This window comes from Andrographis paniculata, unplaced genomic scaffold (assembly GCF_009805555.1).
Source record: "Andrographis paniculata isolate CXL003 unplaced genomic scaffold, ASM980555v1 Contig30END, whole genome shotgun sequence".
Taxonomy (NCBI): domain Eukaryota; kingdom Viridiplantae; phylum Streptophyta; class Magnoliopsida; order Lamiales; family Acanthaceae; genus Andrographis; species Andrographis paniculata.
Genome location: NW_026137563.1, coordinates 621969 through 646412, shown reverse-complemented (window position 1 = coordinate 646412; position 24444 = coordinate 621969). Strand labels below are relative to the sequence as shown.

Genomic DNA, 24444 nt, shown 5'->3' with positions numbered 1-24444 from the left:
TTATATATAATTAAAAAGTCAATTAAATCAAAATCAAATGAAATAATGACACGTGGCAATAATGTCGCAGGGTTACGAGGATGAAGATGCTGCTCGGAGGCACCGGATCCTCAGCATCGGTGCTGCCCGGCATCACTCAGCCTCGTCACACAAAATGATATATATGTATGTGTTGATATATATAGTATATATATATTTTATATATTGATATATATATTCTACCTAATATATCTCTTGTATAAATATAATATTGTACTCTAATTGTGTTCAATGAAAATAGAGTTTATTCCATAAATCATAACATGGTATCAGAGCCATGCTTTTTCCCGACTAAATCGAAACAACCCACGAATTCCAGATAGCATATTTCCGATCACTTCCGACCGTCACCGCCACCACCATCGCCTTCGCCGTCACGAGACCGGCCGGACGCCGGAACAGTTCGGCGAACGGCGGCGCGTGAGAGTCACACGCGCCCGACGTGTTTTTCCGGCCGGACGCCTCGCCGGCGCGTGGGGGCGCGTGCGGCGGCCGTTGGCGGCGATCTTTGCACCGTCGTGTTCGGAATTTGATTTCCTCCGCGATGGTATCTTCACTTCCTCGGTTTGAGCAGTTTTTTGTATCCGGTTGACTTTTTGTGTTTCGGGTTTTGATTCGGTTTCTTTCGTTTCGGCTTTCGGCTTGAGGTTTGAGATTCTGTTTTCTCTTGAGTTTCTATGGAAAAGATGGATGTACATATTCCGATCAATGTTGTTTTGTCTGGAGATAATTACAGTTTGTGGGCACAATCGATGAAAAGTTTTTTGATAGGTCGGAAATTGTGGCGAATTGTTACGGGAGATATAGTTGCCCCCATTGCTCCAGTCTCTATAGGAGAAGTTACGCCTACCGCCACAGTTGTTGAATCTTATATTGAAAAATTGGAAGATTGGGATAGTAAAAACCATCAAATTCTCACTTGGTTGCGCAATACTTCCACTCCGGCGATCCATGTTCAGCTTGCCCAATTTGACACTGCCAAGGCAGCGTGGGATTTCTTGGCAGTCCGCTTCCGTGCTACTGGTTTGGCACATTATTATCAGTTATGGAGCACTCTCCACGATCTAAAACAGGAACCAGGACAATCTATCAACGACTTCCTTGCCCAAGTGCAACCCCTTTGGCATCGGTTGGATCAAGCAGAGATCAGTCCTGATCATCTTCGCCTCATTCAGGTCTTAATGGCTTTGCGTCCAGAGTATGAGGCAGTTCGTGCCTCTTTGTTACATCGGCATCCACTTCCTACCTTGGATGCAGCTATTCAGGAGATTCTGTTTGAGGAAACTCGTCTCCACCTAGCTAAGGCTCCTCAGCTTGACTCTGCTCTTGCGGTCACTGCCCGAACTCTTACTCAGAGTCGTTCTCATCGTTGCAAAAGATGTCAGTCCTCTGATCATGACTTCGGTCATTGCCCAAAGGTGGAGTGTCACTACTGTCATGTTTTAGGCCATACTATACAGTATTGCCCCACTAGACCACCTCGCTCTGGAAGTAGTAACTACAAGCCTCGGAATTCTCGTGGACCTCAGTCTGGTACCTCCTCTGTCACAGCCTCTGCTGCACCTGCGCCTGCGCCTCCTACGATTCAGGACCTGGAAGCTCTTCTTAAACAGGTTCTATCTTCCAATACCGCCATGTCTACCACATCAGGTAACTCTCCTTGGTATTTTGATTCTGCTTGCAGTAATCATATGACCTCTGATATACGCCTTATGACCTCCACATCCACCGCACCATCCTTACCCCCTATCCTTACTGCCGATGGTACCCATATGCGCATCACCCATACCGGACATACATCCACCTCATCCTTATCCCTCCCTGACACATATTGTATCCCTCAATTAACCTTAAATCTGATTTCCGTTGGTCAATTGGTTGATCAAGGTCTCACCGTGTTATTTTCTTCTACTGGTGTGCAGGTTCAGGACGCGCAAACCGGGCGGATTCTTGGGAAGGGCCGGAAGACGGGCCGCTTATTTGAACTTACGTCACTCCAGGTCCCTCGTCCCTCTATCTCAGCTGCCACCACCTCTACACCATCCTGCCTTCAGTGGCATCGTCGTCTCAGTCATGCGTCTTCCAATAAAGTCAGGTCCTTGATTAGTCAGGGTAGTTTGGGTTCTGTTAAGTTTGAGTCTTTTAATTGTGTAGATTGTTCGTTGGGAAAACAACCTGCTCTGTCGTTTCCTCATAGTACTTCCATTGCGGATACTCCATTTTCTTTAGTTCACTCGGATATTTGGGGACCTTCGCCCACTGTGTCTATGAATGGTTCTCGTTATTTTGTGATTTTTATTGATGACTATTCTCGTTTTACATGGATTTACTTTCTGCGGCATCGCTCTGAACTTCCATCTATTTATATGACCTTTGCTAAAATGATACATACCCAATTTTCCTCTACTATAAAAACTCTCCGCACAGATAATGCTCTTGAGTATACTGATACATCATTTCTTAGTTTCTTATCTAATCAAGGTACTGTTGTCCAACGCTCCTGCCCATACACCTCTCCACAAAATGGTCGCGCCGAACGCAAACACCGACATATCCTCGATACAGTCCGCACCCTTCTCTTATCAGCCTCTTGTCCAGATCGCTTTTGGGGAGAAGCCGCCCTCACCGCTGTCCACACTATAAATCGTGTCCCTTCCTCTGTCCTAGGTAATGTCAGTCCTTTTGAAAGACTATTTAATCGTACCCCTGATTATAGTCTTCTCCGCCCTTTCGGTTGTGTCAGTTTTGTCCTCCTCCCTCCTCATGAGCGCACTAAGTTAGAACCTCGCGCTCGTCTGTGTTGCTTCCTGGGCTATGGGTTAGAACATAAGGGTTATCGTTGTTGGGATCCTATTTCCAATAGGCTACGTATTTCTCGTCATGTCACATTTTGGGAGGATACCAAATTCTCTTCCTTGTCTCACTTCCGAGTCCCCTTTGATCGTTCGTCTCCGTTCTTTACCTTGTCCTCTCCACCCCTATTCCCTTCCAGTGACACGGCTCCGTCTCCATCTCCCGCTCCTGACGCTGTCTCGGTTGCGCCTCCTGAACCGCAGCTGATCCCCGAGCCTACTCTTGCTCTCGACTCCGATACATCACCACCACCAGAGCCTGACACGACTTCGATCTCAGCCCCTGATCCTGGCCCTCGTCGCTCCACTCGGGTTAGTCACCTTCCTACTCACTTACTTGATTATCACTGCTTCTCTGCCACCTTGTCCCATCATGAGCCCAGGACCTTTCGTGAGGCGTATGCGGATCCTTTGTGGCGGCAGGCTATGTCTGAGGAGTTGCAGGCTTTGGAGAAAACACATACGTGGGATATGGTTGATCTTCCCCCTGGCAAGAAACCTATTGGCTGCAAGTGGGTATTCAGAATCAAAACTAACTCTGATGGATGTATCGAGCGCTACAAGGCACGTTTGGTAGCCAAAGGCTACACCCAGCAGTATGGTATCGACTATGAGGAGACATTTGCCCCGGTTGCTCGTCTCACCTCTGTCCGCTGTCTTATCGCCATCGCTGCCGCTCGTCGGTGGCCCCTATATCAGCTTGATGTCAAGAATGCGTTCTTGCATGGTGATTTATCCGAGGATATCTACATGTCTCCTCCTCCTGGTTTTCCTACCTCTTCCAAGGTATGCAAACTTCGCCGTGCCCTATATGGTTTGAAACAGGCCCCTCGAGCTTGGTTTTCGAAATTTAGCTCTGCTCTACTCCAGCTTGGCTTTACTTCTAGTGATCATGATTCGGCTCTCTTCCTTCGACGTGGGTCAGCTGGAATTACTATTTTATTGCTTTATGTGGATGACATGATTATTACGGGAGATGATGCATCAGGTATCTCCGAGTTGCAAGCTCATCTAAACCGCCACTTCGAGATGAAGAGTTTAGGGCCTCTTCGGTACTTCCTGGGACTTGAGATCTCCGACACCTCCGACGGATATTATCTCTCTCAAGCCAAGTATGCCTCCGACCTCCTATCTATTGCCGGTCTCACTGACTCCAAGACTGCTCCTACACCTCTTGATTCTGACTGTCGTCTTACTCCGATGGACGGCGTTCCCCTTGATGATCCGACTTTGTATCGTCAGCTAGTGGGAAGTCTCATCTACCTGACTGTCACTCGACCGGATATTGCTTATGCCGTCCATATCGTCAGTCAGTTTATGTCTGCTCCTCGGACGACTCATCATTCTGCTGTCCTACGGATTCTCCGGTACGTCAAAGGTACCCTGCTTCATGGACTTCATTATTCCGCTCGATCCTCCTTAGTTTTGACCGGGTATTCTGACGCTGATTGGGCGGGAGATCCCTCTGATCGCCGCTCGACCACCGGGTTTTGCTTCTTCCTTGGCGACTCGCTTATTTCATGGCGCAGCAAGAAACAGACGGTTGTCTCCCGGTCCAGTGCAGAATCTGAATATAGAGCCCTTGCCGATACCGCTGCTGAGCTTCTATGGCTTCGCTGGCTTTTGGCTGATCTTGGAGTGCCTCAGCCCTCTGCCACTATTATCCATTGCGACAGTCAGAGCGCCATGAAGATTTCGACAAATGATGTCTTCCACGAGCGTACGAAGCATATTGAGATCGACTGTCACCTTGTACGTCATCACGTTGCTCATGGAAGCATCTCCTTGTCTCCTATTTCCTCTGCTGATCAGACGGCCGACGGATTCACCAAACCTCACATTCCCGGCCGTTTTCAGTCATTTTTGAACAAACTCAAGTTGGGCTCCACCGTTCCACCTTGAGTTTGAGGGGGGATGTTGATATATATAGTATATATATATTTTATATATTGATATATATATTCTACCTAATATATCTCTTGTATAAATATAATATTGTACCCTAATTGTGTTCAATGAAAATAGAGTTTATTCCATAAATCATAACAGTATGTATATATAATATATAAATGAATGATTTTGATTGGATTCAGTCATCCTGAATTAATTGTCCTAAGCTTCCCGGTGAGAAATAAGTTCGGTTGGAGAACTGAGTTGTGCTAAAAGTATTTCTAATATAGATTTTTCTATTTTTTTTTAATGACGTAAAAATTCGCAGCAGCTACTCCAATATTGATTTTTAATTAATTACAATATGTATAATGTAGATCGAGACGAATGCAAAAGACATCGAGGAAATGTAGAAGATGTCTAGGGAATAATATTTAGCTTCACTAACGCGCTGGAGCAGTGGATTTTCTAGAGGAGCTTCGCAATATCGCAGGGTTGCTAGGTAACTTTGATTTTTTGACGTTTTGGTTATTATGATGTTGATTTCTTTAATTTTGATTTCTTTATAATACAATATATGTTGTCTTTTTGTAATGAAATGTTGATTGCTTCAAGCTACTATAAAAATTTCAAATTATATCGACAATATTAATATTAATTTGTGCTGCGTTCGTAAGGAGTGATTTATTGTATGATGATTGAATATCATGGTTTTAATGTGAATTTATACTTAGAAAGTTTCATTGATTTTGCAATATACATCACTTTTTATATTTACAACTTTTTGAGGAAATATTCATTTTGTGGCATTGTGAGTGTTTTTTGTCGTTACAAAATGTTTATTTTGTCGCAATGCGACTAATTTTTTTATATTTTTTTTGTCAGTATTTTTCAAGAGAATGTTTATTTTGTTGCAACATAACTAATTTCTTTTCTTTTTGTCGGTACTTTTTAAGAGAATGTTTATTTTGTCGCAATGCCACTAATTTTTTATTTTTTTGTCGATACTTTTCAAAAGAATGTTTATTTTGTCGGAATACCACTTTTTTTTATTTTTTTGTCGGTCTTTTAAAAGAGAATATTTATTTTGTCGCAATGCAACTAATTTTTTTTTGTCAGTTTTCAAAAGAATGTTTATTTTGTCGCAACACAACTAATTTTTTTTTCTTTTTGTCAGTATTTTTCAAAAGAATGTTTATTTTGTCGCAACACGACTAATTTGTTTTTTCTTTTTGCTGGTACTTTTCGAAAGAATGTTCGTTTTATCGCAATGCCACTAATTTTTTATTTTTTTGTCGGTACTTTTCAAGAGAATTTTTATTTTGTCACAATGCGATTAAGTTTTTATTTTTTTGTCAGTACTTTTCAAGAAAATGTTTATTTTGTCGCAATACGACAGTTTTTTTTTTTTTTTTTTTGTCAGTACATTTCAAAAGAATGTTCATTTTATTGCATATGACTATTTTTTTTAGTTGGTATGTAATCATCGATTTTGAATTCAAAAAACATCGTCACAACGGTCGGTAGGAGGCTCAAATTGGGAAACAAATATCTATATAAGGAAACTTATACCATGCCTTTTGAAATTTTATTTTATTAATTCTACGCAAATATTTGTTTAGTATATTCTATACAAGAAGAGGCGGCGGCAACATATGACCTGGTGGCCATCAAGCACCGGAGGCCGAATGCTGTGACTAACTTCCGCATAAACAACTATGTGGACAAGTTAAAAGAAATCTATCTGGAGCTAGAGGCAAAATACGGCGAAATGCCGAATACGGAGGATGTGGATCCAGCATCGGATGATCCACAAGTACAAGATGTGCACAACCACCGCGAACTAGATGGGGAAGGGGTCCCGTCGAGCGGCATCAAGCCCGAGTCGGTGTTCATAGAGTCAGGCAACACACAGCCGTTGATATTGCCGGAGGAAGAGCATTCATGGGAGATGTGCCCGAGCATCATCAATCCGGCCATATTACCCGACGCTCCTTTGGAGCGATTTCTTGAGCCCATCGATTGGATTGATGGGAAAACGTTCGAGGACAACATCGAAGACCTTTTCGATGATGAATTGAGCCGCGAACCCGCTCGCGATGGAACATCCTCGCCGACTCGATCGGGCATCGGCTTGTAGCGATGCCTAGCTTGGGTTTGTAATGTTATTTGAATCCCAAGTTTTTTATGTGTTTGTTGGATTGGATTTGGGGTTGGGGTTGGGGTTGGGATTGCGATGAGATTGAGATTGAGATGAAACCATCGATGTTAATAAGTTTATACATATTGATTCTATAATTGAACTAACATTGAACTGTTGTACATATAAAACATATCTGTACACTACAGCGGAGTATTTGTTTGGGAGTTTGGATTTTGAGTTGGGATTTGAATAGTATAAATTTTAAATTTAAATAATTGTATAATGTGATATAAATAGGTGTTGATGTGAAATTTTGAATGTAAAATTGATTTTTAGTACTTCCTTACAAAGTATTCATTTTTCCATTTTAGTCTGTCCCATAACAAAATATCTATTTCCTTTTTTAGTAACTGTAATATCTACCTAACATTACAAATACCCTTACAACTTACAATATATTACATAAATGCCATTACCTTTATATCACACATACTAATAAGGTTATTTTAGTCATTTCTACTTTATTCTTACTATATTCCAATATAATACTCATAATTCTAAAACTACGTGAAAAAACAAATGGATATTTAGTTTTGGGACGGAGGGAGTATAATATAAAAAATAAAAAATAGGCGTTTGATTTGATATTTTTGGAGGGAAAAAAATGAGATGAATAGTGTATTTAAAATCAATCGCCCCAACAAACACACCTTATGTGGATGTTATGTATGCAGTCGAAATATACATCTGCCTAGTAAATATGTAGATGCATCATTTACCACACTTAACTTTTCATGTCTGCCTATAAATAAGTCTATACCGTGGATAATTATTTGCGAACAAAATGTGTGTTTTTCCACTATTTTTTTTTTTTTTGCCGATACGATTTCAATATATATAATATATTATGTATTGTCGATTTCTGTCTACACTTGTTTTTTTTTTTTTTTTTTTTTTTTTTTGTCTATAGAACTCCCATTACAAGGCTAGTCTAGCGTAGTCTTCTAACATAATTTGTAGATTATTGCGATTCCGATCATTTATTTAATGTTGAATTTAAGAAATGGCTCTCACAATCCAAAAAAATATAGATATAAATGTTTGGTCAATAGAAAGTCAACCTAGTTAAAGGCCCACTAGAAACTCCACTAGTTAAAATGGGCTTCATGCAATCCCAAATAAGATTTAACAATGATATGTAAAATTCGTATGTGTATAATATACATGTATAAGGTCTTTTCTTTTTATATATATAGATGTACACAGTAAAAATTCAGCAAATATTAATATATATATATTATATGTTGTAAGTGTAAATATTTGAACCCATGACCTCATAACTCCATCATCATACCACGAAGTCATCTTTTACGAGACGTACATAATTTTATTTTATTTTTAATAACGTAGGAATCAAAAGCAATTACCCGAAAATGCGCACTGGATAAACCCCTGACCGGACCTAATACTCTGCAAACTAGGCAAATCATACTAGATGTACCATGTGTGGACAAATGACCTTGAGGCATCGAAGATTTGAACCTATGACCAGCCATGACTAACTTCCACATAAGCAACTATCTGGACAAGTTAAAGGAAATCTATGCGGAGAGCTAGAGGCAAAATACGGGGAAATGCCGAATACAGATGTGGTTCCGGTGTTCGAAGATCCACAAGTGCAAAATGCGCACAACCGCCGCCAACAAGGAAGGGAAGGGGTCCTGGTGAGCGGCGTCAAGCCCAAGTTGGTGTTGATAAATGATAAGAGTCGGGCAACTCACAACCGTTGATATTGCCGGAGGAGAACCATCCATGGGAGATGTGCCCAAGCATCATCAACCCGGCCGTATTACCCGACACTCCTTTGGAGCGATCTCTTGAGCCCATTCAACGACAACATCGAAGAAACTTTCGATGATGAATTGAGCCGCGAGGCCGCTCGCGATGGAAACGTCGGGGATGGATGGGCGTAAGACGGAGGCATCGACGTCCTCGTCGATTTATATTACAACATTCAATGAGATCTAATACTTCGTGTGATTTAATATATTTCAATATATGATTCAAGATATTTTCTATATAGTTAAATGTAACTCAAAAACAATTTCAACATGAGTTACATATTAATACGAAGATATATTACCTCAAAGCCAAACCATCGTATGACTATAAATACCGGTCTAATTTTGGCGTAGCGACGAAAGGACAACATCTTGAAGCGCACTGTCCCGTTGCATCGCTGCCTTAAACTCTTCGAAAGTAACTTTTCCATCGTTGTTGGCATCCATCAAGTCGAATATCTCATCCAGCTTTCCGGGCTCTGTGATGTCAATCGGGAGGCAGTCATCGGGCAATGCCTGCGCACATATGCATGTGAAGAAGAAACTGGTGATATATGGATGAAGCTTACTAATACACGGGCAGTGCAATTATAGTACAAAATAAGGCTAATCCGAAGGCGTGGAGATGAATTACTCTTAGAAGCGATGCGAGTTCTTCCTTGCTTATGCAACCCGATCGGTCAGTGTCATACATCTAAGCAACAACAAAGAACAAGACCAAAATGTTCTTATGTTAAGAGTTCGTTTCAACGGCAAATTAAAGCTTTAGCATGTAAGAAATTCGATCGGTCTGCTTCAATCCTACTCAGAACTAATGAACGGCGCGCGCCATTAATTGCAAGATTTAAAAGAGGAATTACATATAAAGGAATATAAAGATAAGCAAATACTACCCCATCCCAAATCAATGTAACAATTTACTTTTTTGCATATAGATTTTTAAATAAAATTAATATATATATATATATATATATAGATGTAGTACAAGAGTAGATAAAAAGAAATTCTTACCCTTATATGTTTCATAATTTAGCTAAATAAATAAATGTAATGATATTTTTGTAGTATTTCGTAAATTGTAAAGTTATTTTTAAAGTTAACAGAACAGTACAATTACTAAAAAAAAACAATAGCTATATTGATTTAAGAGGAATCAAAATGGAAAACCAGATACAAGCACATCATTTAAAAAGAGTAAAAGGTCTAATATCTAATGTTCAACTCGTTTACATCTTCGTGTACTTTGGAAAATATATCGCAAATGATGCTATCAAAAGATCTATGTTTGCACGTTAGGCGTCTAGAACAAAAATGTATATGCATAAATACGATATAATAGAGAATTACCGCATCATTGGCATATTCGAAATGTCGAGAAGTGAGAAATAGAAGGAACCTGAAAACAAAGGCGAAGAGCGTCGTCGCCTTTTGAGTACTTAAGACTTGAGAACCCTCCTATGATTTCCCTCATGTCGACAGTCCCATCCCGATTATTATCAAACAGGTCAAAAATCCGAGGAGCTAATGGCACAAGGGATAGCATTTCCATTCCCTTCAAGACCTCCTCAAACTCAGGCAGTGTCGCATTATCACTCTTACATCTGCATACCCAAGTCCCGAATATATGTCATCGGATCATGTCCAAAGAAAGCGATGATAATTGATTTTTTTATTTCTTACACTTTTCTGAAGCTCGTGCTGAGATTCTCAAGCTCCTCGGGTTTTAGATCATAAGACCCCACCAAATTCTTGAGCTTCTTTGTCCTCAACGAGAAGCTGCTGCTCAGCACACTTGCCATAGCAGCTGCTCGAAATTTACGCCTAGCATTGAAGCTCTGCAGCCGGGAGACAATCTCGGCATCCATCTGCTCTTGCTTCGCCAAGTCTCCGGTGACCCAAGGATGTCTAAGAATCTGCAACAGTTTCAGACAGAAATCAATGATCAGTCCTGTTGTCTGAATCAAACACCATTGGAAGACAAAATCTAAGCATGCCTCAAACCAACCTCATCAGCAGTCGGCCTCAAGTTGGGATCGACTTTAAGGAGACTGCTGATGAGTTGCTTAACAGATGAGGAGACATTCTTCCATGTTTTCTCATAGAAGCTGAACTGCCCCTGCATTACATGAATGGTTCCTAATCAGTTTACGGAAAATAACAGAAATCAGAGCAATGAGTGCAGGCAATTATGTTTATCGAAGAGCGTCGTACATTTAATATCATCTGCTGCTTCTGTTGGTTCGATTGCGCAATAAACGGAGGATACCTGGTGAGAACAAACACATATCATCATGTTCCTAGAAGCAAACCTTAGACATGTCAATTTCAATTCTACTAATCCTACCCTGATCCTCCTACTCTCACATGATTCACTGCATCAAACATAGAATTCTCAAAGAAAAACATAGCTAGTCTCGAGCAAGAAAACTCACCCTGACAGAAGAATGTAAAGAATGACACCAAGTGACCAAACATCACTCTTTGGCGTAACCTTATCGCGCAACAATGCCTCAGGCGAGACGTAATCAATTGAACCAAACAACCCCACAACAGGGTCGGCAAAATCTTCAACAGAACTCAGCCCGAAGTCCATAATCTTCAAGGGGGAATCCTCATCCTTGTTCAAGAACAAGCAGTTCTCAGGCTTCAAGTCCCCGTGGATGATCCTGGCCTGGTGCAGCCCCACAAGCCCTGCTGCAATCTGCCTGACCACACCAGCAGCGCCGGCTTCATTGTATCGAGCCTGCGCCACTATCCTGTCAAAAAGCTCCCCACCAGAGCAGAGCTCGAGGATCAGGTGGACACCGCCACTGTCCTCCCAGACATCATAGAGATGGATCACATTTGGATGGGGCAGGACATCCTCGACTATACGCCTCATCACCACAAGCTCGTTAGTAAGAAGAGCATCTGATACAAGAGCCTGTTTGGCTGCCCGGGCAGTGTTTTTCGCATTTGGACTGGAAGACACAGTAGGGATGGCAATGGGGCCGAGTCTTCTGAGTGTCTTGATGGCAACATCCTTGGGAGTGCCTCCATTAATGGAGGTAGACTTGTGTTTTCCTCTTCTTACGACCGAGAATCCTCCTCGACCCAAAACCTCGGACACTTCATACTCATCAGTTAAGGGCTTCCTTGTGTGTCCCATGAAGGGGATGTCTTTGAGGTTGAATGGAGGGGTTGGAGGTGAAGCTCAGAAGTCAAAAATCATGGAGAGGAAGGAATAATAATACAGAAAGAGGAAAAACTATGATGAAAAGGAAATGGAGCAGATTTTAATAATGTAAGAGATGAGATGATTAGGTAAAGAACTAATAATTTTTTAAGATTGTATACATAGTGATATTTGTATGAATTGTGGCATTTGCAAATGGCTGAAGGGAAATGTACAATGAGGAAAAGGACAAGTGATGACCAAGTCAATTCATAGATGTAAGATTCTTCCATGAAATTTTCCCTGTTTATTTGGCAATATATTCTATTATTTCTACTATTCAACTTCTACAAATTTTCGATAAAAATATATTATTCTATCTTACAAAACATCACATACAATATTACATTTGAGCAATGTACTAGAAGATTCTAATCAAGGTCTTATTCATTATATACTTCATCCAGCATCTAAGAACATATCAACCAACAACCTAAGTTTCATTCCGAAAATCTTCACCAAAAATCTCCTATGAATCTACCTATGCACTAGAAACTAATGTTGTTCCTGCAAGACCACAACAATAGCAAACTGACAATCCAATTCAGACTAGGGAACTTCTTGAATTGCTCTTGAAGTCATTTCTCTTACAATAAAATTCTTCTCTCTACAAATTTTTTGTAAATGAATGAGTCACTTCTTCAGAGTCTTAGACCATCATATCTCTCTCAAAATAATTTCTCCATGAAGGAGAGCAACAAGAAAAACCAGAGAATTGAATGTGTAGACAGCTCCTACTATCTCAAAACTCTCTAATATAGATAAGACGTGCATATGGCTTCAAGCCAAAAGTACACGTACACACATCTTACAAATATCAAAAACTACTTTAACCAACTTGACCTCCATCAAAGATACATTAAATACACCGACCTGCAGGTAGGCAACACCTGAAAGCATTAAAAACACCTTCCTAAACGTCTCAAAATGCCAAATCGAACAGGTCTTTTTTTCCTTTGTTGCCAATTTTGTAACAATAGTTGTTGTCTCATTTGGGACAAGTTCTCTTTGCAGTGATGCATCTTCCGACGAGTTCAAAGCCTTCCATTAGTTCTTCATGTGTCAGATCTTGTTTCACTTCAATTAATTGCCGTTTTATGCTTAAAACACAACAATTGTCACATGCTCAAAAGTATAAGACAACTAGAATTTCACACAAACTATCGGCAGAGTGCAACCGCATGACTTTTACTTTAGAGTTGTGTTGGAATTACAACCACCTGAGAATCTGCAGAAATACATTTTCTAACACTTCATCTTTCATACCTATTTATCTTTATATATATGTTATTACATCAAAATTACTCCATTCATGAAAATAAACATAATAGTTAATACAGATGTTGTAAATCCTAATATAAATTTCAAATAATAAATCAAAATAAATGAGTATATTAAAAAATAGAAAACTTCAAATTATTATATATTAGTTCACACTTGTGCCTGCCATAAGAAATGTGCAAATTTTATATTGTAAGAAATGATCTGCTATTTACCTTTTAAAGTAACTTGTAGTTAAAAAAGAAAAAGGCTAAATTTAAAGGACACTCTTGTATAAAATTAAAGGAAGAAGAAATTATGTACATTAACATTCAAATGGAATTCTTTTACAATACCCTTATGATGTTAGAAAAGTGCATATCAATTACAAATCCTTACTCCTCAGTCCTCACATAATAACAAAAAAAAAAAAATTAAAAAAATAACGTTTGAGGCAATATGCTTGCCAAGTTTCTACATATCTAAATTAATACGTTGATAAATAGCTTGATTATTTTAGCCATGTCCAAATAAATTGTAGTATAAAATTCTTAGTTTCTCTATTTCTACTGCAATATAAACCACTGACATGATAAAGTAGTAGAAAAAAATCATAAGTGTCATAATATCTCATGCTTACTACATACAGGCTTTAACATAAATCTACATAAGAGAAGTCAAGACTACTAGTAGAAAAATTAATGCCTCCAACATGCTGAATTTACCATAAAGTTTCCCAAAAATTTAAAGAACAACAAAAAAAAAAAAGAAAAGCTAAGATTAGTAATAGAAAAAATCATGAGTAGCATAACATGATGTCTCATGCCTGCTATATAGAGAGCTACCATAAATCCACATAGAACGCCACGTGATGTATTGAATTATGATTTTACAAACAAACTAGTTAGCATTATCAGATATTACTCCATAAAATAGCATATTCTAAAAAAAGCCCCCGTCAGAAACAAACTCAATGTGGAATGTTAACAATAGTACCTTGGTGAGAAACCAATGATGATTATCAAATTGTCACAACCCAACCGGAGCCATGCCACGATTGTCACAACCGGACTGGATCGCAGCCACAGCATGTCCCTACACTCAGAGCATACATTGATTGACCATATGGCACAATACTAAATCTTGCCCTGGTTGTAAAATACAGTAAATTATTTCACAATATGGATCCACAGATGCACGAATCTAAAGAATATAGGAAATGTAAACAATATGATCTCCAGAAACACCAATAATATGAATCATATGACACACTATGGTTGTCGTACATAATTGCTCTCTAACTACAAATACATCACCATGTCTGCTACTGTTAAACATATTACTAGGTAACAAATACCTGCAATCCAGCACCATCTTCCATATATACAGATTGTTGGTTAGTGTGAAGTGCCCCACCCACCATGTCTTAGGGTAAGCGGATAAGACTAGTCAGAAATATGTAGAAGAGCACGTATCATGGTGGCGTCATCTAGGTTCTTTCAATTTGAGAATGAATTTCTAGTTAAGTGACTCATCAAGGGCCAATTATGGCATCCCATGTGATTGTTATAGCTCTAGTTTCCCAGCGCATAACCTGATCAAAAAATTGTGTCATTAACTGGGAGAATATTTTGGACAGACCTTTCTAAGTCATCAAGTAATACAACTTTGTTGTTAGCATGCAACGCCAAATTGAGCAACATGGTGGAGAACCACATAAATGAAGTATTTTTCGCATGTTGCAAGTTTCCAAAGAAGATTGGATGATTGCAATAGTTAATGATATTTCGAATTGCTTAAATGGATAATTTCTATTTAATATTAGAAGAACACAGGAATCAACAATATCCATTCAGATACAAGAAGGAAAGTTAAAAAGCTACCTTTCTAGTCGTTCTGAATCCATCGGATAGTACTTTTGGAACCCTCCCGAGGGTTTACTCATAGTTGATTGCTTGGTTGACACAAGTCCTTTTCCAATTCCATCATTAGCTAACTCGAGAGCACAATCAGTGCACAAAGATTCAACATCTGACTCCTGAAAGCGTTAGTTTTATGTTATGTTCTTTTTGAGGTAAAAGTACATGCCGCAAAACTGGCTACGACTAACCTTCATCATCAAAAGCTTGGATAAGTCAACAAGTGGATACGGTTGCAGCTTATATCCTCCATGAATGATACAAGATAACGCCAATATCCGTACCTTCATACAGTCAAGTTTCAAGATAACGACAAATTAGGTCTAGGAAACATGATATATTAAATATGTCAGAAACCACCTGAAGATAATATTTTAATACCGTCGGTGGACTATACACAAAAACAAGCAGTCAAGAACAATAATAACTTTCTGAAGAATTCATAAAGGATGCTGGGAGACAAACTCAGAGCAACCAAAATGGCATAGACTAAAATGAACACATTGCAACACTTAATTCTTAAGAACATCATTCGGTGTGTTTGTTTGGGGGTTTGAATTTTGTGTTTGGGTTTTGAATAGTAGAATTTTAAATTGAAATCGTTTTTTGATATGATATAAATAAATATTGATGTCATGTTTTGAATGTTTCTAAACGATGGAAGGTAGTGTAGTGTTAACTTGGCAAACAGTGTAAAAAGTATATTACCCTTCAAATGTTAGACAAAATCAATCACTGCATAAATCCTAAGAAACTTCCCATTTCAAAGATATAAAAGATATGAATCAATAACTAATATAGGAAATATACCTGTAGGAATATCCAGTAATTTTCTAAATACTATATCTTACGACAGTAGTTTCCTGTGATTTCCAGAAACACTAATTTAAGAACCACCCACTGTTCCAGTAACAGACACGCTTTGATAACAACGATGGTTGGATATGATGCATGCATATGAATTCCACAATTAAAAACACGAAATAGAGAGATAAAAACCTCATTGATGTAAGGCTCAAGAATGCAATACTGCAGATAGGATGCCTCCTCTTCTATAGTTAAAATAAATCTTTTGTAGTTCCCCAAGCGATAATATCTGCTTAAACCACAAATTATAAAAAATATATATTAAAAAAAAATGAATGTCAAATGGAAAACTACAGCTTCCTCTCCATAATGTATTCTAGTTCTTGTTTCAGCACAGATTCTTACTTTCGTGTAATTTAGATAGATTTCAGTCTATTTTGCCTTCACTTTTTGTTTGGGTCCTTGGGATGTTTTTATAAATTAGTAAAAATTGTACATAGAAGAGTATAAACTGTATAAATAGAGATGAATTGGATATTTGGGATAGAAATATTATAATATATCTATACTTTAAAAGAACATGGAAAGAAATAAAAGCAACATGGTATAAAGTGATTTTTACCTTAATATTCCCCGGGCGAAACACATTTCTTTTGACTTCAGGATTGGAGAAGGAATCCGACTGATCCACAATGTCAAGGGTTCACCCTGTCAAACAAGCAATTCAAGAATTCATTAACCATAAAACGCAACATGAGAAAATGCAAAAACTTTTATAGGGTAGCAATCAAGAGAATTAGTATTACTTGGTTGTCTGATGCTAAACGGAGGAGAAGATAGAACGAACAAAACTCAGCTTCTTTTCGAGAAGCAGAATGTGAAACTCGATTTACTTCATACAAATTTAACAAAGTTGCCAGAGTTTTCATGAGCTGCTCCAAGTTGAGGTGACACATAGAAGCTATATCTGGACTCCCACAAGACCTATGAAGTTGGCTGTGTGATATGATGTGAAACGTGACCTGTGAGCAAGAAATAAAATATTGTACCAAATTTGAAACTGAAAGGCACATTGAGCAGAAGCATCAAGAGGTTCAATCACAAAGAATCTCCAAAAGAAGCCACTTGCAGCTTATCATACAAACGAAATTTCAGGGTTACTAAAACCAAACATGTTAGATATCCAGTTACTAATCCTGTGAAACACAATACTTAAATATATAAACAATTTCAGCATAACCAGGAACACGGTTTTGTAATAAACCTTGTAATTTATCAGCATTAGCAAGGTACTCCATCAACTTTATTAACAGTTCTACTTTTCTTACGAGGCCTGTGCAATATATATAGTTACCTGGCACGGTTGCTTCAAAGATGGCAATTATATGTCACTGTTAAGTCAATGAAACAAAACCGACTATGGCTTTGCAGAATCTAACGATAAAAACAGCAAGTAAACAAAAAGAGTTGATTCATATCCATACCATTCTTTCGTACATGCGTATAACTTGAGGGCTGGCAGCATTTTGCATGCTAAGATCTTGCCTGATGGACCGTGTTCTATCAAATATAAAATCATGAACCACTTCAAAAGGGCGACCACTAGAATGCAGCAAACTGAGGAGATAATCTAGAGTCCCTTCCAAAACTGAGACAGGCCGCACATCAGAAGCTTTCACATCTTTTGTGCTTATAGTCCTGCAGAACTAACAGAACAATAAAATGCAAAACAAAAAGTTACTCACAATAAACAATATAATATTATTTAATCTTGTCTCTATATATTTTGTCAATTAACAAGATTCAGTTACAAGTGACTAAGAGAAGTTGTTTGACCAAAAAGAGTTATTGACTATTGCTCATCAAATCATACTTAAATTACAAATATTCTTTAACAGCATCAAATTGAACGTAATACCTATGACTGTTAGATTTGGTTTTGGGCTCTTATTTGTATTTAAAGGCATTGTCCACAACCATTTCAAGAGCTGTTTTATCATTGCTGTCTTAATATGATCCCATTCTCTTTTCAGTGTCTCCATGTAGTCAATATACATGCTCCGTGTCTTTAGTAATTACAAATTACAATATCTATTTTGATGCACTCCTCTTTTCGACTTTCAATTAGATCGAAAGCATTCTAAATGTCAACATCATTGAAAGTGCCGTTTGATTGCATTTGCTATCCGAAAATATATGATCTAAACCACCAACGAGTAGTTCCTAGAATTGAAAGAACACTTCTTTCAACACAGGTGATATTTACTGGCTGAATTGTTTTAGGTATAAATTTAACCTGATCATATTTTCATTGACATAAGTAAAACCTCTCCGTCTATTAGATAATTACAAGAATACCATAAATCCCATCATATATTCAAACTAGTCGTATATACTCTCAGTTTGAAGAGGAGAAACGGAAGACACCTTTTTTACTGCAAGATTGGCTGAAGTTTTAGCAGGATTTCCATGGAGCCTCTCAAATACAGCCAAATCCCGAAGCCTCTCGCGCCTCGCCCTCTCCTCGACTGTAACACGCATCAGATCAAAGATTCAAATCAAGATCACACGGAAATTAAAGTTAAACTTGATCCAATAACGAATGTAATATATTACATATATATATGTGTATATATATATATATGTATGCATACATATATATAGTTATGAGTATGATGACAGAACCAGGGCACATAAAAGGGCAATTTCCCGCTAAGGTAGAAAAAGTACGATCGGCGTCCTCTTTATCAGTCACGTAGCTATCCCCACTGTCCCAATTTCTCCTCGAGGCTTCCTGAGAAACCCTAGAGCTAGTGTAATTTGATCTTCGCTGGTGAGAATCCTCCGAGCTAATTGAGGAAGAGAAATAGCTTCGTCGGTTCACTGGCTTGCGAGGCAGTGGAGCCCGGTCCGCCATGGATGAAGGGTAAGACCAGACCTCGAGGTTTCCTAGTCCGAACGAGAAACATGGAAGGTGTTATCGATCCTGAGTCCGGTTGCGGCCCGGCCCGGAGCCCGACCCTTCATAATATTTTTATATTATATTATTAATTTATTTTTTTTATAATCATGTTTATTGCCCAAGAAAAAATTAATACCATTGAAACTCATTATTTTTTCAAAAAATAAAAATAAAAACTTCTATTAAAACTAATCTCATTCAAACATTTTTCGGTCATTTTTAATCTTTTTTTTTTCAATCCGTGCTAATTTTAATGATTTTTTTGCATGGGATCAAAATAATAATAATAACAATAATTAATCTCATTTACTTTCTTATTTTTAGTTCTATAACGAAAAAAAGAAACTCAATTATTTAATTTATATATTTTTAATTTTAATTAGATTAATCAGTTATAATTTTAATTATTTATTAATTATATTCTTTCTAAATTACCGTCTTTGTCTTGTATACAGTAAATAGATATACGATAATCGAAACGAAACAAATAATTTTTTTTTTTTTTTTTCGCTCCAAATCATTTATCCACATTTCTCTCCGTATTAAGGATATATTCTTTATTCACCATTATTTTTCTTTACAAAATTTTTTAATATATTATTTTAATATTAAATTCAAACTTAAATTTTTTAAATCAAATAAAAAAAACACACTCTTACATACATAAAATAAAAATTTAAAATTTAAAAAAAAAAACCTAAATTAAGCCGTTTCCACAATATAATTTTTTGTGTGACACTTTTTCTAAAAAAAATATTAATAAAATTTTTCTCACTTCAAATAATTCATACATGTTTCTCTCTCTATATTTGTAATCACTTCAATGTTTTGTGAAAAATTTTAATATATTTTTAAAAAAAATTAATATATTATATATTTTTATTATTTTTATTTTATTTATAAAAAAAAAATTTGCATAAAAAAAATTCCTTTCAAATTAAATCAAAACATAAAACAAACAAACCCTACATATTCCTCTGTGTTTCTCTATTACCTTTTGTCCATAATTCTTTTTTTCTTTCTCTATTATGAATAAATCACCGACCAAAGATGCTTTTTTGGCAAATGTATATCTTGAATATTTGAAATTATCTTAAAATTATACTTCCTCCGTCCCTTGTAATATGAGTGTACTACTGTAGACACGAAAATTCAGGTAAAGTATAATTAGTAAGTAATTAAGAAGTATATTAGTAAAAATAATAATTATTTAGTAAAAATAATTATAGATTAAAATTAAGATAAGTAAATAGTTTAATTAAAATTAAAAAAATTATAAAATTTAAAATTTAAAATGCGATTAAAGTGTATAATTATATTTCCAAAAATAGAAAAGACAAGTTACGTGAAACAAAAAAATAAAAAATAAAGACAAATTACGTGGGACGGAGGAAGTAAAATATAATTAAAAAGTAGAATTTTCATATAATACTAGTTTTGTATAATTTCTTAAAATATAATTTATACAAATATTATAACTGAAAAAATATAAATAAAATTGCAAATAAAAAATATATGCTTCCTCCGTCCATCCGGGTGCAAATTTGTCGTTTACTATTTTGCATATAGATTTTTTAATATTAATATTATAATGGATTATAATGGAAAAAAACGAATGAAATATAAAAGTAACATCATTTGTATAATACACTTTAATTTAAAAATATATTTATTATGTCGAGTATGTAGTAATGATAACCTTATTTTGTAACCGACAAGAATAAATAATAACTTTACAATTGAACATATAAAGTATTATTAAAATTATAATCACTTCATGATAAAAATATAGTATTTAATTTTTCTTTAAAAATATAACAACATATTATTCAAATTAGAATTTAAATAAAACATCAATATTTATATTCAAAATTAAATATAAAAATAAATTTAAATAATATATAAAAATTTCTATTTTTCTATAAAAACACAAAGGGCAAAAACAAGTGAGAGCACTACACGACAAATATAGAAAAATGAAATAGAAATAAAAAATTACGTTGGTTGTTCTCTCTCTGGCTGCCATTGGTACGGTCGTTTCGAGAAATTCAACCCACACTATCCGATTTTCGGATCTGAGCCTAAGATTCCAGCTGAGCGGTTCATTGTTTTGTGGATCAATTAATTTCTTGTTAATCCCGTCGCGTCGTGTTGCGTTGCGTTTCTGATCTGATTGATTGGTTTAATTAGGGCAGGGCAGGCGTTTCGGTTTTGACTGTTTTGTTTATTACTGTCTTGAGTTGATTTGCGTTATGGTTGTGGAGCAAATCTGATTGCGCCATGAGGAAGAAACTCGATACTCGTTTCCCCGCTGTAAGTTTTGTCTCCTTTTTTGTTCCTTTTTCCGCTCCCAGTTTGGATGGATTTTATGTTTTGTTTTTGTTCTGGTGTAATTGTTGAGGAAATTGTGCATGAATTGTGAGTTCGAAATTCAGTGGTTGTGATTCGTGCGATTTCGTGTTCCTCTGTTTGAAATTAATTGAAATTCCTTCCATGAGAATTTTAATTGTGTTGTTGTTCTTAGTTTTCTATAAGATTTTTGCTTTTCTTTTGTAATGTTTGAAGATGAAGATGTCAAATGTACTTCTTCCCCTTCAATATTCTGCTCTGCTCAAAAATTTTCTCATTCTCCTATGAGATGCAAAGGTGTTATCAAGTGTGTTACTTTTCTCTTCTCTTTAAGTATTGTAGAGTTCAGACTGATGGAAATTCAATAGAATGACAGAGATACTAAAAAAGCCTAAGCCATCAAATGCCATTACTAGTTTAGAATTATGTTTATGATCAGGTTTTATTTAATTGTGGTTGAATAGGTGCTCAATTCAGGAATTTGTCTTGATTTATATGGAAGTGGATTTTCTATATAGCAGGAGGGAGGCTTTTGTTTATATATAAACTGTTGTGTAGGAAGACATCTTCATCTATGTTTGATATTTTCTTGCTGGATAGAATCTATTATTAGTTTTATCTTGTCTGGTCTACAAATATTTTCTCCTAAACTGTGTGTTATGGAAACTTCATACCTTTGTATGAGAGTTCAGATAAGTAAGGAATGTAGGGATATGATCAATATAGCTACCCGTCAGTATCTTGTTCCAGTTATAAATAACTCCCACTATTTTCTTCCACTGTATAAATGAAGCATGTGTTTGTCAGGCTCGTATTAAGAAGATCATGCAAGCTGACGAGGATGTTGGGAAGATCGCGATGGCAGTACCTATTTTAGTGTGTATGTATAAACTTTTTGTTGGATTATTCTGCTGTGCCTAAAGGATATGGTTATTTACGTTGTTGCGATATAATTACAGCTAAGGCTTTGGAATTATTTCTACAAGATCTCTGTGATCGCACGTACGACATAACTGTGCAGAGAGGAGCAAAGACTGTTAATTCGCTACACCTGTCAGTGGAGTAGCATCTTACCTTTATTCATGCATCTTTCAAATTTTTGTTGTTCTTATTTTGTCATATATGATCACTACGCAAAACTTTCATCTAGCAGTTTTAGGTGACGTGAAGAGCTTCCAGAGCCGCTTTTACTGGTTTTAGAACTGTTGATAGGATTAAGTTACCATTTAGATCTTAACTGTGTTGTTATTTCAAGTGATTTGCATGCAATCATGAGTCATCTCAATAGATGATATTTTTTGGTTCTAGATCGACCGTTTATAGCGCATCATTATTTCTGGATATGTGGGGCATGGGGAAGCCTATCTTGTACAAGGCATACTATTTTAAATACGGGTTTAAGTAAGGTTAATGCATATAACTTAGATTTGAATTCCAGTTAAATATACAAGCGGCTATCATCCCCTCAAAAAATTCCACATCTCAAAAGAGACGATGCTACAATTACACATGAATGATTAGGTGCCTATTATGCTTCATGCACCATACTGTCATGTTTTATTTCTTTTCTTTTTTTTTTTTTTTAATTGCTTTTGCTTTTTTCATTAGATATTCTTCTCAATCTAGGCCATAGTATATAGCCGAGTATATATAGTGGAAAAATGGTAAGATGAAGATGATGGTGCTGATTTTAGACCATATTATTATTAAGTTTGCAGGACTTTCAGATATATATATATACACACTTTTAAGTTTTAATTGGTTAGGAAGGACATGGGGAAGTTAAAATTTTCAACTCTATTAGTCTTTGGAAATGTTTTCTTCGAAAAATAAGCATAAGTTATGCATCCGTATTCTTGGCATCTACGGCCTGCTGCTACTGCTTCTGATATTCGATTTCTCCATGCAGAAAACATTGCGTACACAGCTACAATGAGTTTGACTTCTTGAAAGAAGTTGTCAGCAAAGTTCCTGACTATGGAAATTCCGAAGCTGCCGGAGATGCATCAAAAAGAAGGCAAGAAATCTGCTTACCTGTTTATCTTCGCTACCCTTTTTGATCCTTAAATCATTTTTATTATTTGTCACTTACCACCTCTGGTAATCTGTTACTTTCAGGAAAGTAGTTGCCACTGAAGCAAATGAGAGTGATGAAGAGTCCAAAAGGAGCCATATGGTATATTTTATTTATTTTGGAATCAAATGAACTCACTCACTTACCCCTAGTTCAGTTTTAGCATTTTGGATGCCAAATTATTGATTTAAACTTCACAATAGTACAGTACAGTGAAAATGTCTGCTTGTCTATGGTGTATGATTCTCCTAGCAGAGATACATCGTGAAAGCTCATTCTGGTTTATGAGTCAATTATCTGTACTGAAATTGCAGCAAGAAGCATGCCACACAAGTAGCAGTACAAGGGGGCGAGGAAGGGGTAGAGGGAGGGGCCGTGGCCGGCCAAGAATAGCAGACAGAGACCCTCCTCGAACTGAAGCCGGATCATCCAGCCCAACCGATTCTCATCAAATCAGCAAACAAGTAACAAGCCCAGGGAGGCCAATCGGGGGCAACCCAGAGCCAAAGGAATCCACAGAAGAAAACACCAAAGTAGCGGACATCATAGGCCCTGACACTCGGAATTTTGACCTCAACGCCGGAGCAGAGGAAGCTCCTGGTAAAACAGCGCCCGCTGCAGCAGCCGGACCGTCTGAGGCAAAAGCTGCTGCAGCAGCAGCCGGACCATCCGAGGTAAAAGGAGAGGATTACCCGGGGCTTTCTGAAATGGACAGGATGGCAATCGATCCTGTCCACCTTACACAACTCGGTTCAAGATTGGATGAAGAGGAGGAAGACTACGACGAGGAAGGTTAGATTAGTTAGAGACAAGCGCAAGGCCATGGGGTAAGTGCTGATCTCTCATAGGATTATTCTAAACTAGTTTGGATGCGTATACACATCGATAGAAGGCATGATTGATATATTTAAGTATAAGATTAATGCCTCTGTGTAGATCCTAAACTAGTTTGGATTATTCTTTGTTTTATGCCATTAGGTTAGTTTCTTTGTTTTTGCACCATTAGATCGTCGGGTTGCTGTGGTTCTATAACCCAAACTAGTTTATGGATGTTATACATAGCTTCGGTATATTTGTATTTGAGGCTCCAATTC

At 37.0% G+C, this 24444-nt stretch overlaps 3 protein-coding genes across 7 annotated transcripts; 1 reads left to right on the top strand and 2 right to left on the bottom strand.

Moving 5' to 3' along the window:
- Positions 1-8416: 8416 nt before the first annotated feature.
- Positions 8417-14728, bottom strand: LOC127246512 (calcium and calcium/calmodulin-dependent serine/threonine-protein kinase). 5 transcript variants are annotated; one of them, XM_051267949.1, is made up of 9 exons: positions 14597-14728; positions 14236-14334; positions 11198-11924; positions 10977-11031; positions 10771-10881; positions 10446-10678; positions 10162-10366; positions 9400-9459; positions 8417-9281 (listed from the first exon to the last, which is right to left on the bottom strand). In XM_051267949.1, exons 3-9 carry the CDS (start codon positions 11911-11913, stop codon positions 9105-9107), a joined length of 1557 nt encoding a protein of 518 aa, XP_051123906.1. In that variant the 5' UTR covers positions 11914-11924; positions 14236-14334; positions 14597-14728; the 3' UTR covers positions 8417-9104. The 5 variants fall into 5 exon arrangements, with proteins under 5 accessions (XP_051123906.1, XP_051123904.1, XP_051123903.1 ...); XM_051267947.1 differs by having other exon boundaries at positions 8418-9281; positions 11198-13207; XM_051267946.1 differs by having other exon boundaries at positions 8418-9281; positions 11198-14334.
- On the bottom strand, positions 14389-18946 carry LOC127246513 (SAC3 family protein C). Its single transcript, XM_051267952.1, has 9 exons — positions 18651-18946; positions 18393-18493; positions 17450-17671; positions 16772-16987; positions 16588-16673; positions 16158-16254; positions 15350-15442; positions 15123-15277; positions 14389-14833 (listed from the first exon to the last, which is right to left on the bottom strand). Exons 1-9 carry the CDS (start codon positions 18880-18882, stop codon positions 14806-14808), a joined length of 1230 nt encoding a protein of 409 aa, XP_051123909.1. The 5' UTR covers positions 18883-18946; the 3' UTR covers positions 14389-14805.
- A 1945-nt stretch (positions 18947-20891) lies between these two features.
- LOC127246516 (uncharacterized) lies at positions 20892-24441 on the top strand. Its single transcript, XM_051267955.1, has 6 exons — positions 20892-21240; positions 22084-22156; positions 22236-22329; positions 23186-23293; positions 23395-23452; positions 23665-24441. Exons 1-6 carry the CDS (start codon positions 21208-21210, stop codon positions 24145-24147), a joined length of 849 nt encoding a protein of 282 aa, XP_051123912.1. The 5' UTR covers positions 20892-21207; the 3' UTR covers positions 24148-24441.
- The last annotated feature ends 3 nt before the right edge of the window (positions 24442-24444 follow it).